This window comes from Leptomonas pyrrhocoris (assembly GCF_001293395.1).
Source record: "Leptomonas pyrrhocoris isolate H10 chromosome Unknown, whole genome shotgun sequence".
NCBI lineage: Eukaryota > Euglenozoa > Kinetoplastea > Trypanosomatida > Trypanosomatidae > Leptomonas > Leptomonas pyrrhocoris.
Genome location: NW_015438371.1, coordinates 70,881 through 88,581, shown reverse-complemented (window position 1 = coordinate 88,581; position 17,701 = coordinate 70,881). Strand labels below are relative to the sequence as shown.

The 17,701-nt window shown below is 57.5% G+C and overlaps 6 protein-coding genes across 12 annotated transcripts; all 6 read left to right on the top strand.

The window, feature by feature from the left end:
• Positions 1-242: 242 nt before the first annotated feature.
• On the top strand, positions 243-2,364 carry ABB37_06625 (putative protein kinase; the record flags this gene model as incomplete). 2 transcript variants are annotated; one of them, XM_015804949.1, is made up of 1 exon in its annotated part: positions 243-2,364. In XM_015804949.1, the coding sequence occupies exon 1, from the start codon at positions 550-552 to the stop codon at positions 2,362-2,364; it is 1,815 nt and encodes a 604-aa protein (XP_015656242.1). In that variant the 5' UTR covers positions 243-549. The 2 variants fall into 2 exon arrangements, with proteins under 2 accessions (XP_015656242.1, XP_015656241.1); XM_015804948.1 differs by having other exon boundaries at positions 257-2,364.
• A 347-nt stretch (positions 2,365-2,711) lies between these two features.
• Positions 2,712-3,626, top strand: ABB37_06624 (putative proteasome 26S non-ATPase subunit 9; the record flags this gene model as incomplete). 2 transcript variants are annotated; one of them, XM_015804947.1, is made up of 1 exon in its annotated part: positions 2,712-3,626. In XM_015804947.1, exon 1 carries the CDS (start codon positions 2,862-2,864, stop codon positions 3,624-3,626), a length of 765 nt encoding a protein of 254 aa, XP_015656240.1. In that variant the 5' UTR covers positions 2,712-2,861. The 2 variants fall into 2 exon arrangements, with proteins under 2 accessions (XP_015656240.1, XP_015656239.1); XM_015804946.1 differs by having other exon boundaries at positions 2,749-3,626.
• A 499-nt stretch (positions 3,627-4,125) lies between these two features.
• Positions 4,126-7,147, top strand: ABB37_06623 (hypothetical protein; the record flags this gene model as incomplete). Of its 2 annotated transcripts, none has more annotated exons than XM_015804945.1 (1): positions 4,126-7,147. In XM_015804945.1, the coding sequence occupies exon 1, from the start codon at positions 4,199-4,201 to the stop codon at positions 7,145-7,147; it is 2,949 nt and encodes a 982-aa protein (XP_015656238.1). In that variant the 5' UTR covers positions 4,126-4,198. The 2 variants fall into 2 exon arrangements, with proteins under 2 accessions (XP_015656238.1, XP_015656237.1); XM_015804944.1 differs by having other exon boundaries at positions 4,131-7,147.
• Positions 7,148-7,696: 549 nt separating this feature from the next.
• On the top strand, positions 7,697-9,656 carry ABB37_06622 (hypothetical protein; the record flags this gene model as incomplete). Its single annotated transcript, XM_015804943.1, has 1 exon — positions 7,697-9,656. The coding sequence occupies exon 1, from the start codon at positions 8,157-8,159 to the stop codon at positions 9,654-9,656; it is 1,500 nt and encodes a 499-aa protein (XP_015656236.1). The 5' UTR covers positions 7,697-8,156.
• Positions 9,657-10,546: 890 nt separating this feature from the next.
• Positions 10,547-12,384, top strand: ABB37_06621 (protein tyrosine phosphatase-likie protein; the record flags this gene model as incomplete). 4 transcript variants are annotated; one of them, XM_015804942.1, is made up of 1 exon in its annotated part: positions 10,547-12,384. In XM_015804942.1, the coding sequence occupies exon 1, from the start codon at positions 11,854-11,856 to the stop codon at positions 12,382-12,384; it is 531 nt and encodes a 176-aa protein (XP_015656235.1). In that variant the 5' UTR covers positions 10,547-11,853. The 4 variants fall into 4 exon arrangements, with proteins under 4 accessions (XP_015656235.1, XP_015656234.1, XP_015656233.1 ...); XM_015804941.1 differs by having other exon boundaries at positions 10,574-12,384; XM_015804940.1 differs by having other exon boundaries at positions 10,579-12,384.
• A 1,618-nt stretch (positions 12,385-14,002) lies between these two features.
• ABB37_06620 (putative Elongator-like Protein 3a) lies at positions 14,003-16,535 on the top strand (the record flags this gene model as incomplete). Its single annotated transcript, XM_015804938.1, has 1 exon — positions 14,003-16,535. The coding sequence occupies exon 1, from the start codon at positions 14,253-14,255 to the stop codon at positions 16,533-16,535; it is 2,283 nt and encodes a 760-aa protein (XP_015656231.1). The 5' UTR covers positions 14,003-14,252.
• Positions 16,536-17,701: the final 1,166 nt, after the last annotated feature.

The following is a 17,701-nucleotide window of genomic DNA, read 5'->3' as shown; positions in this document are numbered from 1 at the left end:
TAAAGCATCGAACTCAATCTGGCAAGAAGTCCATAACGCCGCGAGAAACTCGCCGACTCGGCTTTGTTCGCCGCTTTTTTTCATCGTTTTCTTTTCTTCTCTTTGGTGAAACCGATTCGACGCACTGACGCCGACCGCCTGCGTTGTTTATCGAGAACGGATTTGCTGAGCGTTAATACTCGGTTTTAGTCTTGCACCACTTCTTTCTTTCCCTGTTCGCTCTTCGCTTTCTGCTATGGCCAGTGTGTTGCACAAAGCCTCCACAAACGCGTGCGAAGAATCAGCAGAAAAGAAACCTTTCGATTCAGTGCGATCACGCACACGCACACGCACAAGTGGAAGGCGCCACAGCTTCTCACTCGCTTAGCGCCGCTGGAAAAGTTATATTTTGTGCTTTGCCCGGGGCTTTCTGCTCCCTCCGACACACTCCATTCTTCCTCTATTTATTATACATTATATATATATATATTGATTGCTCAAGACAAGACCTGTTCAGCCCCTATTGTTGTTTCGCATACATTTGTATTCCGCATCGTCTCGTTATCAACCATGATGAAGCTGTCCGTCCTCGACCGTATCCACGTGCGGGAAGAGGACCCAACCGAGAAGTTCGAGATTCTCGAGAGCGTCGGTGTCGGCAACTTTGGTGTGGTGCTCAAGGCACGCGACTGCGTCACCGGGGACATCGTCGCCATCAAGCAGGTCCCTCTCGGGGACACAGACAAGGAGGAGCTGGACAGTATTATCAAGGAGGTGGAGATTCTCCAAATGTGTGACCACCCTAACGTAGTGCGCTTCTTTGGCACCTACCAGTCGTTGGGGGTGCTGTGGATTGTGATGGAGTACTGCGAGGGGGGCTCCGTGGACAACGTGTATGACTTGCTGCGCCGCCCGCTGTCGGAGGCGCTGATCGCCTACGTGTGCCGCGAGACACTGCTGGGGCTGCGCTACCTACACGAGCACCTCATCATCCACCGCGACGTGAAGGGCAGCAACATTTTGCTGTCGAGAGACGGCCAGGTGAAGCTGGCCGACTTCGGCGTGAGCGCGGCCCTCATGCATACCCTGTCGCGCCGCAACACGTTTATCGGGACGGCGCTGTGGATGGCGCCGGAGGTGATTGTGGAGAAGGAGTACGACTACCGCGCGGATATTTGGTCGTTGGGCATCACGACGATCGAGCTGGCGGAAGGGCAGCCGCCGCACTTCGGCATGCACATGGCCCGCGCCGTCTTCGCGATTCCGCACAACGACCCGCCGACGCTGCACGCCAAGGAGCGCTGGTCACCGCAGATGAACGCCTTCATCCGACGACTGCTCACGAAAGAAAAGGAATCCCGGCCATCTGCCACGACGATGCTGATGGACCCCTTCCTGAACCCCAGCACGATCGCCTCTCGTGCGGACATGGCGGCGGTGGTGGAGCAGCTGCTCACGAAGCGCAAGTCGATGGACGAGGCGGAGGGCAACACGAACCCGTCCACGCTCACCATCGTCACACGCAGCTCGTCTGCGGTAGGCGAGGACGAGGACGGGGCAGAGGAGGTGCCGTCGATGCCGGCGGACGAGGGAGGCAGCTCGTGGATGGACGACCACGGCGGCGCTCCGGCGTCGAGCGCTTCTCCGGCGACGCGACATTCCTCCGGGGGTGCGGCTGCTGCCGGTAGCGGGGCGCAGCTGGGCGGTCTCCTCGTTCTGCTTCCCCTCCTCCACCTCGAAGATATGTCGTTTGATGCGTTGTGTGGCGGGGGACGGACGCTGCTGAATGGCGGGCTGGCGAGCAGTGGGGCGTCGCCCGCTACAGGTGGCGGCGCCACAGTCGGGACACCAACGGGACCGAATAGTGCGACTGCTGCTGCCGCTGCTGCGGTGGTGAGTCCTACCGCTGCCTCCTCCACCAATCCACTCGGCGGTGGCCACGGTGCGCGTGTCGGTGCCTTTCCATCCGCCACCTCCGTGCCCTTCACCGCGGAGCCTGGCATCGCGGAAAGCATCTCCAAGTATCAGCACGCCGCCCTTCCCACGCTGAGCCCGAGTGGGTTTCTGTCGGCCCCGCCGGTGCCGCCCACCCCGCATCACCAAACGAAAGCGGCGGCGGCGGCGGCGCTGGGCGACCCGCTCGCCGAGGCGATCCATCTCCTCGGCCACGGCACCGACGTCGTGCCGTCACGGTGCGTCCCCGCTTTTGAGACCACGACGATGAACACGGTGCGCGACGTGTATTTGCACCACTGCCACCTGCCGTATACCCGTGCCGTGACGGAGCAGGAGGCGAAGAAGATGCACCACATGAAGTTTATTTACGGCACGGTCCTCAAGAACGTCTACGCGACCACGGCGGAGTGCCACCGCAGCGTGGAGTAACACCCAAACTCAGATAACAAAGAAACGGACAAACGGACGTTGCTGCTTCTGCGCCTTTTGCTTTGTTCAAGCAGGTTGAGCCAACTCCTTTCACGCGTTGGGCTGTCTACACAGAAGCAAACAAAAGCGTGGGCCTTCTCGATGTCTTTCTTTTCCATTGACCAAAATTTATGCCGCTCCGGTCCAGCTCACGTCTCTCCTCCACGTAAAACAGGAGTCGTGTTCTTCCTGCTGAAGCGAAGGCTTCACCGGCGAGGAGCGCGTCGTTTTGAAGGCGCCCGTGCGAGTGGAAGTTGTATGAAGCGGTTCTCATCTCACTCCTTTCCTCTTCTCCTTCCTTCAACGAAGCCTTTGCGCCGAGGTGTCTCTCTCGCACTCGTTACAGATAAGCTTTGCATGAAAGAAAGAAAACCCTATTCAGCCCTTCTGGAATCTGCTTGTGCTGCCTGATTTGGTCAGTGCTTCAAGTATTATTTTGCCTACACACAAACACACCGATGTCCGACGCTGCGCGCGAGGCGGGCGGGGCAAACGGGGATGAGCGCACCGCCCCTGTCTCCCCCTCCCCGCCAATAGAGGAAATGGACGCCGACACGATGCGAAGCGAGCTGCGTCGCCTCGACGAGGAGAAGGCGCGGCTGGAGCGGCAGCTGACGGAGGCGCTGCAGTACCTTGCGTCGACGCCGGTGGGGCTGCACAAGCGCCTGGTCGACGACGAAGGCTTTCCCCGCAGCGACTGCGATCTCTACGCCGTGCGCGTCGCACGCAACACCGCCGACTCCACCCGCAACGATCTGCGTGCCCTCAGTGAAAAGATGTATGCGCTGCTCAACGCCTTGCATCACAGCACACAGGAGGAGGCGGAGCTACAGATGGTGCAGGATGCCGCGTCGCGTCGCCAGCGGCAGGTAACGGCGGAGAAGCGGGCACAGCGCATGGCGGAGGTGCAGCGCGTACGTAAACTGCCCCCGTGCTTGGTCGTCGCCAAGGTGGACTCGGGGAGTCCGGCGGAGGAGGCCGGACTTGGGACAGGCATGCGCATTCTTCAATACGGTGCCATCACGAAAGCTGAGCTGGCCGCCGAGGGGCTGCAGGCGCTGATGAAGGAGACGACATCGCACGCAGGGGAGCCGATTACGGTGTGGGTGCAGAAACCGGGCGAGTTGGAGGACGATCCGACAGATCTCGTGCTGGTGCCGCAGCGGTGGAGCGGACCGGGGCTGCTCGGGTGTGCGCTGGATCTGTGTGAGGCACAGCGGTGATCCGTTCGACGCTTCTCTTTGTGTCATCGCGGTTGTTGTCGAGCTACGTCGTCTGCGCATCGGCGTTGCTTCAATTTCGGTTGCGGCGGCAGAAAAAGTATCGCTCGTTGTTGATGTGAGGCGGAAGCCGAACGAAGCGATGTCGCGTACCGGTGCCATGCTGAGCGTCGAAAGCAGTAAAGCTCAACGTCGCTTCTGTGCGTTGAGTGAGTATTGCAATATGCTGCGCGTGCAGCAACACCACCCTTAAAAAAAAAGGAAAAGATACACATATGCAAACCAACTATTATTAATTATCGCTATGCGCAGAGGTGCTCGAGGCTTCGGCGAGGGTTTTAGCAGACTACTGTTTATCTCTAGGCATTAGTGCAGCTCGAGGAACGGGATGAACGCCCTTCGCCGTGCCTTGTTCTTTCAAATAATAGTAATGATTCGAAGCCCATTCCTCTCCGTAAGAGTACTTAGACCGATCCTCCTTCTTTTCATCTCGATCTGAGAAGTATAGAAACGACGCGGCACGACTCTTTATTTGTTTTTCTTTTCTCTTACATCCGCGTTAGATCCCGGCATTCATGCTTGTGCGCTCTCTTTGCTGGCGTGCCGCAATGCGACCTCGCCACACGTGGATGGCGCTGATGGTGGACGAATGCGCGCTGATGCCGCTCCCCGCCGTTTCGTCCTTTGTGCAGGGCACCTTTACCCCTGGCACTGTCTCCAATACGAGCGGGACGAGCACAAGCAGCTCTCCCGCTCACGCGTCGCAAGCATCCTCTTCGTCTCTCACAGCACCACCGCCGGGTAAGGCGCCGGAGGAGCGCGCACACGCGTGGGTGGCGGTGGCGCGTCTTCTCTGTGAGGGCGGGGACTGGGCCCGTGCCGCAGCCGTCGTGGAGGGTCTCCCGCAGCCCCTCCAGCAGCCGGCGCGATTCAAAGCGATCCGCGATGACTGGCCGCTGCCCCGCACCGTCGCTGAAGCGTGGCGCCACGGCGTGAAGGCGGAGAAGGCAAGCGCAACGGCACCTCCATCGCCGCCGCTCTCGACGAACACGGCGGTAGAAAGCAAGCAGAGGGCGGTCCACTCCGCTTCCACCCCGCCGTCGTCCACGTCTGAGGCGGCGTCAGATGCCGCGGAGAAAAGAGGCAGCTACACGCTCTACCGCAGCGAGGAGCTGGTTCGAATGGCGTACAGCCTGCGCAGATCGCCCGCTGCGGTCGCACTGCACAGGGAGCAACACGCGATTGTGGTGGAGCTGCAACGACGCGGCGCCGTTGCCGAAGTTCTGCAATGCATCGTGAACTGGCAGCGCCGTCAGCTTCTGCGCCCCGATGCAGAGACAACGAAGAAGCGTGGCAGCGTTGACAAGGCAAAGGGCTCCGCTGATTTTTTGTTGCTCGACGGCGTGGGCGCGGCGAAGTCAGTCCTTTTCCCTGGCGCCGCTCGAACGATCGCAAGTGGCGCCGCCTCTGCCTTCCTCGCTGGCCACCTCAGCGAAACCAACAGGAGCAGCAACAGCAGTCCGGCAGCGGGGAAGCCTCCTCGCTATTCTGCACTGCAGCTTGCCCACATCCGCCAAGCAGCCGCCGCACACCCGGTGTTGGTGGCCCGGTGCCTGCGGGATCGAGCCGTGTGTGATCGTCTGCTGCGACACGCAGGTGACGCGAGCGTCGCTGAGGTGGCTTTTTTGTTTATGCGTGTCGTCGCAGCTCGGGGGAGTCCCGCTGCGAGCAGTCCGGCACCTCGCAGGACCGTCGCTTCTCCTTCGCCTTCTTTGCTGACGGATCCGTTGGCGCTGGAGGCGTACTGGCGTGCCCTCGCCGTGCTGCTTCCGCTGCTCCATTCATACTGGCGCCGTCAGTCGAAGGCGGAGAAGGAGAAGCTGCTGCAGGCCTTGATCGAGGCGCTGCGGACTACACAGGAGGAGACAGCCACCCACCAGGGCACGCCTCGTGACATCACCGCGACTGCGCAGCAGACAGCACTACCTTCTGTCATCGCGCGTTCTTTTTCTTCTCCTACGTCTGCGTCGCCGCCGCCGCCGGCTGAGTTGACGGAGAAGTGCCGTCGGGCCATCAAGGCATCGGTCGAGTCTGTGTGCTCCCCCCTGCTGCACCACGAACCGCAGGTACGCTTTCTGCGTCTCGACACCTTTGGCGACGTCGCGCTGCGCCTCACCGCGCTGCGCGTGGCCGTCCCGAATGCGCTGGCGCAGTGCCTCTTTCTATGCCTGGCGGACACGGCCGCTGCGTGTAGAAGCGGCAGCGGTGGCGGCGGCGGCCGCGAAGAACACGACGCAGCAGAGGAGGCGGCGCACGCGCTGGGCAGCTTTCTCGCTGCCAGCCCGTGCGATCGATGGCTGCCGGCGCTCGCCATGCTGCACGTCGCACACCGCCACCACGATTTTCACGTCACCGCCGCGCACGAGCGCGCGTTGCTCAGCGGCCTGCAAAGCGTGTCCATCGCCAAAACCTGGGCGGCCGCTCTGCGCGTGGTGGCGGAGTGCGCAGAAGCCTTCAACGCCGCACCGGACGAGCGCACGCTGCCGACGTTGCTGCTGAACTTGAAGCAGCAGTCATGGCAGGACGCTTTCCGGGTACTGCAGTGGGTGCCCGGCGGAGAGCTCAGTGCGGCCTCCCCGCCGACTCTGCGAGACCTGCAGCTTGTTGCCTTGAAGCACGCGTCGTGGGAGGTGCCTCTGCAGCTCATGACGGTGCTGCGGGAACGCCGCGCGGACGGCTTCATGAACCACCTCTACTGCCTCTGCGCAGCCTCTCGCGGCGGGCAGGCCGACGTCGCCTTTCAGTACTTCTGCTCTCTTCAATTCGGTCGGGGCCGCCACGTCGCCTGGCGGGGCGTGTCGCCCTTTAACGAGCTCACGGTGGCGGTAGCGGCGGTGGCCATGCTGGACTGCGAGCACCTCGACGCGCTGCATCGATTCACCCAACGAGTGCTGTCGATGCAGAACACGGCGGGGCCCGATGACGCTGCCGACGCCGACGCCGTCGCGCCGCCGGGGTTAACGCTCGACGGGCGGTGGATGGCGCAGGCCGCCAACATCGCGGCTCTTCTGCCGGGGAGCGCGCGCGACACGGAGCTCGTGGCGCTTCTCCTTTCGCTTCCGGTGGACGATGTGCAACGCGTTCTGCGCCGCTTTGTGGCGCTGCGCTGTCTCCTCCACATGGAGCACCTCAACGCACCGATTCGGCTCGTCTTCGACGTGCTTGGGCACGGCAGCTCGCCGCAGCAACAGCGCGCCCACTGCGGTTTTCTGGCATCGGTGGAGTCGTCTCAAATAGGCGAGGGCACCTTCGAGACGCGTCAGCACAGCACGAATGAGCGGCGCAAGCACCTCTATATTCCCATGGCCCATCAGCGACGTCAGAAGAAGGAGGCGGCGATGCAGCTAGGTCTTTTTATTAAAGCCAACGAGTCGGCGATGCCCCCGTCGGTGGTGCAGCAGGTGGCGGAGACGATGGTGGCGGAGGGCGTGGGTGCCGAGTACATGACGGCAGCGCTGCTGTGACATCACCATCCACAACAAAATACTGGAAGACAAGTGATCCGCCACGTATATATATATATATTTGCGTTCTTTCTTATTAAGTAGCGGCAATGCAGCCGGCTTGTTCTTATCCCCTTTGCATGTTAGCCAAAGCAATGCAAAACGCGTGGAGTCTTCATGTGATGCCGCGGCGCAACTGTCATACGGAGTTCTCCTATCTTCACAGCGATGAAAACACAAATACATCTACAAAAGCAATAGAGAAACAATAGTGAAAGAAAAAAAGAGACTGCAGCGTGTGATCGCACGGTCTGCCGTTCGTTTGCTGTGCGCTTATGAGCATTTGAAAATGCATTCCGCCGCACGCAGTTTTGTGCTAACGAACGCTTGTAGATGTGCAGATGCCGTGCAATTTGACGAAGGCGGATCGCTCGGCTTCTTTTTGTATCTAAAGCTGTGCTTTGGTGTCTCTCATCGTTGATCTTTGCTGCACCGTTAAACAGGTTTTTTTCCTCCTTTTATCGACTCCTCCTTTGGTCTCCTCTTCCTTCCTTCTACGCTCCCTGTAAAGGTTATACGTTCAATTCCATTGTGGCGCTCGCACGTCAATTATTGTATTTAGTTTTCTCGCACGTCAGCGCTGTAGCGCAGAGGTTCTCACGCAGCTTCATTGTGGATTAGTTGGAACCGCCTTTTCCTCCGCTAAGGTTCGCTCGAATTGCAGCCTTTTGTCTTTGCTTTTAACGTTGTTTGTTGCTGGCTGGGACGGCGCACGTTGCTCATCAGGAGGTGTGGACCACGAAACTTTCGGCCTCCTTCTTCCCTACGTGAATTTTTGTTTTTTTTCCTCTCTTCCTTGTTTGTCGTTTTATTCAGTATTTACGCCGCTGCGAGCCTCACTCGCCGGCTCTTGTTCTTCGTTTCATCGCAGCGTCTCCGCCAACCTGTGGAGCATCAGCGACCGCGCTCTCTCTCTCTCGTGCAATTGGTGACAGCAAAAAACAACATCAAAAGAGGGCGAAAGAGTAGAATGGAGAAGCACGATCGGAAGTGGTCCGCGATGGACCGCCTGCGCGACGTCGCCACCGTCTCCGACCTGCCGGCCATCATAAAGATCGTCATGAAGAACAAGGTGAACATCAGAGCCCCAGACGCGCAGGGTCGGACAGCGTTGCACCACGCGTGCTTGCACAACGACCGCGTCTTGGTCTCCTACCTCCTCTCTCGCGGCGACATCGATGAGGAGTTGAAAGACAAGGACGGCCACACCGCCCTGGAGCTGGTGCCAGAGGAGGCCCGTACCGAAATGCGGCTGCTCTTCTCCAAGAAGACCGCTAACCGGCAGACGCGTGAGTCGAAGCAAGCAACGAAGGGCCAGGAGGCGAACGAGGAGATGTTGGAGTTGGATCTGCGCGAGTCTGACCAGGTCAGCCCCGCCACGATGCGTAAGATCCTGTTTTCGCTGGTGCTGCCGCTGCTGGTTCTCATCTTCTACAACGGCCTCGTCTTTGCGGTGCAGTTTATTGTGGTGACGCTGAGTTTCTACTACGTTGCGGTGGCCTACTTTGTGTCGGAGGTGGCGATTCGCCCGCCGTGGTACCACCACCACCCCGGCGCCACGAAGCTGACGATGGTGAACTGCCCGGATTACTGGCAGGGCTGGATTACCGACCCAAAGACGGACTTCGGCCTCGTCTACGAAGACGTCCAGTTTGGCTCCACCGACGGCTACAAGCTGAGTGGGTGGTACGTGCCGCCGCCCAGCACAAATGCTCGAGAGATGGGCATCGTCTGCGTGCACGGCGGCGGCCGCGACCGTCGCACGTGGGAGCGCCACCTCCCGTTTCTCCACGCCGCTGGCTACGGCTGCCTCATGTTCGACTTCCGCGAAGCCGGGCTGAGCAGCGGCAAGATGCGCGGCTTCACCTTTGGGATGAAGGAGCGCTTCGACGTCGTCGCGGCGTGCGATTTCATGCAGTCGAGGTACGGGTACAAGCGCATCTGTGCGATGGGCACGTCTGTCGGTGGCTCCTCGGTGATCATGGCGGCGGCGATCGATAAGCACATCGACGTCGTCATTGCGGAGAACGCCATCACGACCAGCGCGACGTTGCTGGATCAGCAGATGGTGATGATGCTCGGTGGCTACTTTGCGCAGAAGGCCTACAGCAAACTTCTCTTCAAGCTCTTCCGCCGCTGTGCCACATTTTGGCTGAACTGGCGGATTGGCAACAAGCCGTCGAAGCACTGCCAGGCACTGCACTGCATCGCGAAGATCTCACCCCGGCCGATACTGCTGATGCACGGCACGAGTGACACGATCGTGCCGATAAAGCACACGGAGATCCTCTTTGAGACCGCGCTGGAGCCGAAAGAATTGTACATCAGCGAAGGCGCCTACCACTGTGGGTTGTACAACACGCACCCGGAGGAATACGAGGCGACGGTGCTCGGCTTTTTGGAGAAGTACGGCGCGTCGTCCCCCGAGCCGAAAAACGAAGAGAACGCAGAAGAAAAGAAGGTCCAGTGAGGGAGAGGTGGAAGCGGCCTGAGCGAAGGAGAAGGCTCACGTATTATCCACGTCACACATTGTGAAAGACAATCTGGGAGTGAGCGCATCGCTGGGCAAGCTCCGCCGTCTTACGTTCTTTTCTTTCTCTCTCTCTCTCTCTCCTATTCTGTTTTGTTCTGTGGAGTGGGAGAAAAAGTGCTGAAGGTGCAGTGCACGTGTTGCGCTGGCCTGCGTCTGTGGCGTGCGGCAACGGAGGAGAGGAGGGGCGGTTTTTTCTCTTATTTCCTTCCTTCCTTCTGCGCCTCCCTGAGGGATGCCGTCGAGGCTGCGAAGCCGCGCTGAGCGAAGACGGAGCATCGATGGCGTGGGGCAGCACCAGCATTCGCAGCTTCGCTATCTCCCCCCTCCTTCTCATGTGTCGTGCTTCAATACTCTCTTTTGTTTTGGGTTTGTGCGTTTTATCGTGGACGCACAATGATGGTCGCTGCTGGAATGGCAAAGCGCCGAGGCCGCTCTCCACAGTTGTCTTTTGAAATTAGAGAGTCGAGGCGGTGCTTTGCTTCCGTTGCCAGCGGCGCTGGACCCGGTTATTACCAAATTCCAATTCTTTTCTTCTTCCTTGCTGATGCAGCCGTAGAGAACGTCCCCCTGTCTGTGCGTGCTCACACGTGCACATACACGAACGTACATGCTTATATGCCGTGCGCGGCGCCTTTAGTCTTATGATTTGAGAGAAAAATACTTTCCAGTGTAGCGCGATTTCGCCTGCCTCTCCTCCCTCCTCCCTTCTCCTCCTCCTCCCAAAACCGAATGTTTTTGTGTTCTCCCCTGTATTATATATTTTTTTCTTTATTGCTTTTTTCTATTGTTTCCTCTTGTTTCGCCTCGTACTGCTGCGGCGATGGTGAGGTGTCTGCGCCACAACGGGGGCGTCAGCAAAGGTGTTTGAAAGCGAATTCCTCGCGCTTCCCGAGCAACGCATGTGCCGGCCCATCTCTCCAATGGACTGAAACACGCATACATCAAAAAAAGAAGGAAAGAAAAGAAAAAAGAGAAGGAAGAGGAAAGAATCGCCCACCCGACTTTAGATTTTCCTGCACAACGGCACGCGTAAAGCGCGATGTGCCGAGCCGAACACGATAGCTCGGCTCAGCTTTTGTTTGGGCATGCTGTTAGGAACGCGATGCCATGTGCGAACCCAGCTGTGCATCGAAACAGAGCACATCCAATTAAACGCACAAAGAGGGTGGACGTGAACATCACTTGTCTTGTCGCTCCGCAGTTAGATGGGGTGGATGCGAAGTGGGAGCGGTGAATCTGTCCTTGCTGCTTTCGGCGTTGCAGCTATGAAAAAAAAAAACCCAAACACAGCAGTAACGGAGAGAAGGAGAGGGCGAACGCTTTTAGAGTGAGTTGTGACGCGTCGATGGCCTGAAGCACATCGAACCTCAACAACTTTCAAGCACATCGGTAGCTTCTTCTTCTCCCCCCTTATTCATAAGTAGTCCCTGAGTCAACACTTAATGTGGATTATATGTGCGTATATCGAGTACGGTCGCAGCGTGTTCTTCGTTCACTCCTCCCCCCTCCTTTTTCTCCCCACCTTTGAATGCGGCTTCCTTCGTTGTCTGCTGTATCTCCCATTTCTTCTCTCAGTTGTTGTATCATTTATTTTCTATTTCTCGAACTGCTAAACCCTTTCCCTTTCGCGTCAAATGAGCTGCTTTGTTGTTGCGTAGAGCTCCGTAAGAATATCATAACACAAGTGATCCTGAACTCTACTTCCGTCTCCCGTGTGCGCGCCTGTGTGTTTGTGCCCCGTCGACTGTGCGTACTTCACACACCGCCGCTTATATATATATATAATTTTTCTTCCTGTCTTCTTCTATTCGCTTCTTCCTCCACCGCCGCCTGCCCCAGCAGACTTGAAAGCCAGCTGTGACTGAGTTGCTTGCGACTTGCGCCTATTCGTGGAACTTTAGCCTTTTTTTTTGGTTATGCGTGTGCTGCCTGGCGCCCCTCTTTTCTATTGTTGCTCCCCAACGTACTAGAATGCCAAGCGGTGCTGGTGCACGAGCCGCTGCCTCCTCCTCCTCCTCTCACCTCCCTCTCCGGCTGCATTGAATGTGAGGACTCCACCTTCTTTATTGTTGTACCCCCCCCCCCGTCCTCCCATACACACCACACCCCGTCAGGAAGGAAAGAGAGCACGAAAATGGACATCAACGGTACCATCGTGGACTGCCGGCGGAACGGCACCGACGAAGTCGTCTTCCGCTTTCTCATCCTCGACGCCCCCAGCCCCAGCAGCCTGCCCACCTACGTGAAGCTGCTGCAGCGGCACAGCGTCCACCACCTCGTGCGTGCTTGTGGGCCGACCTACAACACGGAGCTGGTGGAGAAGAACGGCATCAAGGTGCACGGTTGGACCTTCGATGACGGGGCCCCACCAACGCAGTCGGTGATGGACAACTGGCTCGATTTGCTCTCGAAGGAGGCGGGGAAGACGCCACCGGAGACGATCGCGGTGCACTGCGTGGCGGGTCTCGGCCGGGCACCAATCTTGGTGGCGCTGGCGCTGGTGGAGTACGGCAACATTGCTCCGCTGGACGCGGTCGGGTACGTGCGGGAGCGACGGAAGGGGGCGATTAACCAGGTGCAGCTGAACTGGTTGATGCGCTACCGACCACGCAATCATCAGTCGAATGACCGCTCGCTTGTCTGTGCGAACTGCACGATGATGTAAAACCGCTGGTTCGTCTTCCCGTCTCTCCAATTTGTATTGTTATCGCTTTCTGTTCTTGGTGTTCTTCTTCTGTTATGGATGGCTACGAGACGAGACCCGCTGACTGCGGTGTGGCCCCGGTGGTCCACCACCCCGCACACACAGGGGATGCACCTCAGTGGCAGCGGTGCACGACTCCGCAAAGTCGACCATTGGCCACACCTCTCCGTTCTTCTCTACCCTTTCCGTCCCAGTGTCAGCGTCGTTCGACGTCATCGCATCTCTGCAGAGGTGTTGCCGAGTATCGCGCCAGAGGGAGCGAGAGAGAGAGATGAGGACGTGTGCGGGAGAGACGACGAGAGGAGAGCGGATATTTGTTCTCTGTGGTGCGCAACCCACGACGGTTGCAGCAACATCTGAAACAGCAAAAAAAAATATGGAAACCTGAGTTCGCGAGGAAGAGAGGAACTAAAGTTATTTTTACTCTAACAGGAAAAAAAGAAGATAAGACGGACGTGCACGGCTGCGGGACGAGGCAATCGTTGTTTTTAAAATTTCTTTCGTTAATAAACCTTGTAGGCCCTTTCTTTCTATGGAGCCCTCCTCCACACCACGTACAAGTCTTTCTGTTGCTTTAAGCTGTATGCCCTGTTGTTCATGGATTTGGCTTAAAGAAAACCGTAGGTCTTTCTAAAGAGAAACGCCTCTCTGTCTAGTTTTTGCCTTTGTCTCAGTGCCGCGTCTGTATATGCAGTGCGTGGATGAAAGAGAGGAAGATCGCATCGGGAAGAGGCGGCGGAGACGACCGCTGTAAGTTTAACGAGCACACCCGCTAATAACTGTGCGGATCTTCAATTTAATAACACGGCACCGAAGAAAGAGAGGGGAAACCACAAGGAAGAAGATGACGAAAAAAGAAAGCATACACATAAATAAATGCTGTTAACGTCTCTCTCTGTGTGTGTGTGTGTGTGTGCGTGAAGGAGAAGGCTTAAATATTTTTTCTATCTCTTTCTTTCCCTACCTTTCCAGTGTGCGCGCCTCGTACTTGACATGTATCCAAGTTGATCACCTCTATTTTTTTTTACTCTCTTCTCTTGTGTGTATGTGTGTGTGCGTTTCTGCGCCGCGGTATTCCTTGTACTGTCTTACTACGTGAGCGGGGTGCAGATGACGCCCATGAAGGAAAGAGAATAAGGCGAAGAGGAATAAACATCATTGCGTAAGACGACGAGGGCTCAGCGACGGTGCATCAACGTCGTGGTTGCCCCCGCCCGTTTCCATGGCGAGTGCCCTAAATTGGTGGATACGGACATGAGTGCTATGCGTGGTGGCGCGCTCGATGTTCACGCCAAGCGTTTTAAATAAGCAACGCATCTTTTTTGTGTGAATTAGTTAGTCGGTGTGCTTGAAAAGCACTCATTACAACAAACGACGCCTGCTCACACGCCATTGCTGCGTGTTACGGTGGCAGAGGATGAAGGGTTGTTTGCGCTGCGCTCAGGAACAACTCCCGCCGCCACTCGCTGCATTTTCTTGCCGCTCCTTCCTCTCCCCTCCTTGTTATGCTTCTGTTTGTTTCTCTGTTTTTTCTGTGGGCTTCAACATATCTTCACGGTGCCTTGTGCTGCCGCACGCAGAGCACAACGATGAAGGGGTTGCGGCCTTTTCTTTTAGCTGCTTCTCCCCTATAGCACGTCGTGACACACTCTCTGCTGACGAACACATCCACCTATCTATCTGTGTATAACAGCCTGACACACTGCAGTCGATGCAGTAGGCTGAGACCTTTCTAGCAAACGTTGAAACACACACACACACACACACGCAAGACGCGAAACACAAACATCAGTAATATCTCGTTTTTGTTTGTGTATTTGACTTCAAGAATGTCATCGGACAGCGACGACGAGGATAGCCCGATGCTGCGGCAGGCACACGCCAGCGTGGATTGGAGCCGCGTCAACCACAAGCTGGCGAACCTGCCCACACTCGAGAAGCTCCTGCGCGAAAAGAACCCGAACGCGCACTCGCCGCAGGCGGTCGAGGAGGCGTCGCACTTTGTGCGTGATTTGATCGCCATGAACCCGCAGTCGGACACCGACGTGGAGAGGGCACAGCGAAGACTCCAGAAGAAGTACCACAAGGTGTTTAAGAAGTCGCTGCTGCTTGCCGGGTACAAGCATCTCGTTTACACCGCCGCCGCCCTTGCAGCGGATGAGGCAACCAGCGACCAGACCTCCAGCCCCGTGTTGAAGGATATGGAGGACACGGTGACGACTGCCTCTCTCGGCCCCTCTCCCTCCTCTCCCTCCCCCTCCGCTGCCACCGCTACACCTCCTAGCAGTCCGACAAGCCTCGCCGCGCTCGTCTGCCCAGTGCTGGAGCGCTACCTCGTCTCCAAGGCTCCCCGCAGTCAGTCGGGTGTGCTGGTGGTCACCGTCTTCACCTCGCCCTACCCGGATGGGCAAACCTTTAGCTGCCAGTGGAACTGCTACTACTGCCCGAATGAGCCCGGGCAGCCGCGCAGCTACCTGTTGAATGAGCCGGGGGTGCGCCGTGCGAACCGCCTGGAGTTCGACCCGTGTCGTCAGTTTGAGGATCGGGTGCACTCCCTGATGGCGATCGGCCACCCGGCGGACAAGGTGGAGCTGCTCGTGCTGGGCGGCACGTGGGAGAGCTACCCCTTTGCGTACCGCGAGCGCTTTATACGCGACCTCTTCTACGCTGCGAACATTCTCTTCGACCCCCCGCTCGTCCCGCGGCGGCCCCCGCTCGACATGCTGCAGGAGCAGCTGATGAACGAGTCGGCGCGGTGCAAGATCATCGGCGTGACGCTCGAGACGCGGCCCGACACGATCAACTCCGCGATGCTCGTGGAGCTGCGCCGCTTTGGGTGTACCCGCGTGCAGCTCGGTATTCAGCACACCGACGACGGTATCTTAACGTTGGTGAACCGCCAGTCAACGCGCGAGGACGCGGCGAGTGCGATAAAGCTGCTGAAGGACAGCTGCTTCAAGGTGGATATCCACCTCATGCCGGACCTGCCTGGTGCGAGCCCGGACATCGACAAGGCGATGTTCGATGACGTGCTGAACTCCCCGTACTTGCAGGCGGATCAGTGGAAGATTTACCCCTGCCAAACCACCCCCTTCTCCGTCATTGAGCAGTGGTTTAAGGAGGGCAAGTACCACCCCTACGGGCTCGAGAGTTTGATCGACGTGCTGCTCTACGCAAAGGTACGCGTGCACCCGTGGATCCGCATCAACCGCGTCATACGCGATATCCCAGTCGACTACGTGCTGGCGGGGGTGGAGGTGACAAATCTGCGGCAGCTGCTGGCGGCGAAGCTGAAGGAACGCGGCGAGCGGTGCCGCTGCATCCGCTGCCGCGAGGTGAAAGGAGACAAGCACGTGAGCGAAAAGTTGAAGTGTGCGGTGGTAAGGGAGCGCACGTACGAGGCGAGCGAGGGCACGGAGGTGTTCCTCTCCGTCGAGGCCCCGACAGAGGACGAGACGGTTTTTGGCTTCTTGCGCCTGCGACTGCACATCCGCCACTGGGACACCCCGTTTGCCGAGCTGAGCACGTGTGCGCTGATCCGCGAGCTGCACGTGTACGGGCACTTGCTGCCGGCCTACACCGCCACAAATGGGAGCTGCGATGCTGTCACCACTGCTGCTGCCCCAGCTGCGCAGCACACCGGCATTGGCCGGCGCCTGCTGGAGCGCGCAGAGGCCATCGCGACGGCGGCGGGCTACGCGAACATCGCCGTCATCAGCGGTGTCGGCGTGCGAGGTTACTACAGGCGTCACGGCTACCGTTTGATGGCGGCGCATCGTGGAGGTTTTCTCATCAAGTCGTTGCCCGGAGAGAACGGCACGGCTGCTGCGTCCCTTTCTTCTCCTGTCTCAGCAACGTCGGCGTCACCGACGGCGTCAACGTTTTCGCTTTCGCGCGACGCTGACTTAATTCACCGCCTCACTCTTAAGAGAAACGATGCTCAGAGGGTCGGCGCCTCATTGACCATGGCGGCCACAGTGGCACGTGCGGGCGTGGCGCTGCGCACACACGCGCTGGATCTGTACTGCCAGGTGCGCCGCCGTGCCGTGACGTGGTGGGCAGGGCGAAAGCGGAGTCGCGGGGAGGACGCGAGCAGTGTCGAGGAAGGGTGAGCGGTGTTTGGCGCCGGAGTTGGCGTTGTCTTGCGGCACCACTTCCGTGTGAGAAGAGCAGTGGAGAAGTCTGAATCAATGCTCTTCGTTGCCGCTTGATATCACCGCCGCGTATAAGCGCGAAGGTGGAGCCATCGCGTTTTGGAAGATCAGAGATCGCAGGCGACACCGCGTTTTTATTTGCTTTCTTATTGACATTAGACGGGACCTTCCTGCACAGTCGACTGCATGCAGCGGTGCCCAACTCACGAGATTCACTCCGCACGCACGAAGAGCTCTCGCTTTCGATCGCGCATTAGCAGCCACTTTTGCGTGCGTGGCAAGGATAAAATAGGTATTTAAATCTTAAAAGAAAACATGAATGAATTACTTTTGAAAAGGAAGAAGGAAAGGCTCGGATCATGGACGGGTGTACCCATCCCACGCGTGTTGCCTCGCTGAGGCTCGAAAGGGTAACGGCCGAAGAAGAAAACGGCTGCTCGCTGCGTTCTCCAGCCCATGCGTTTTTGTTTTTGATATTGGCGGAGCGTGCAAACGCGAAAAGCCGCTGCGACCTCGAGGCGCTGTTATCTTTTTATTATTTTCTGCCGCTCGCATTGTGGGTGCCGCGCGTTTAACGGAAGCAAAGTCATCGCCCCATCTCTCTCCCCCCTCTCTCCCTCTCCTTTCATTCTTTCACTCTCGCTGCTCCTGAAATGTGGTTGGCGTCGTTGCGGCGAAGAAAAAGTCGCGGCTTCCCGCTTCCTTCTCTTCCTTCGCTATACTCTCTCTCTCTTTAGCAAATCAACTCTCTGTTCTTGTTTTTTTTTGTCTTGTCTCGCTCCGTTGGTTTTTGTTCTCCGCAACATTAATTACGGTGGGCGGCAAAGAAGAAAGCAATAAGAAATAAATAACTATTCCTTTACGCGGTTGTCTTACCTTTGTAGGTCGATTTAAAAAGAAGGAAAAATAAGAAACCTCGCGAAATAGCTGTCAGCTGCAGTCTCTGATGCGTGAAATCGTTCCGAGGACGCTTTAGATGCTCCCTACAGATTTTTCTCTTCACTTATATTGCCGCGAAAATTGAAATTCTGTTTTGTTTTGTGTTTCTTTCGTCCGTTGGTCTCTTCAACGACGGTTGCCTCCGCTTTGATATATATATATATATATATATATATATATATATA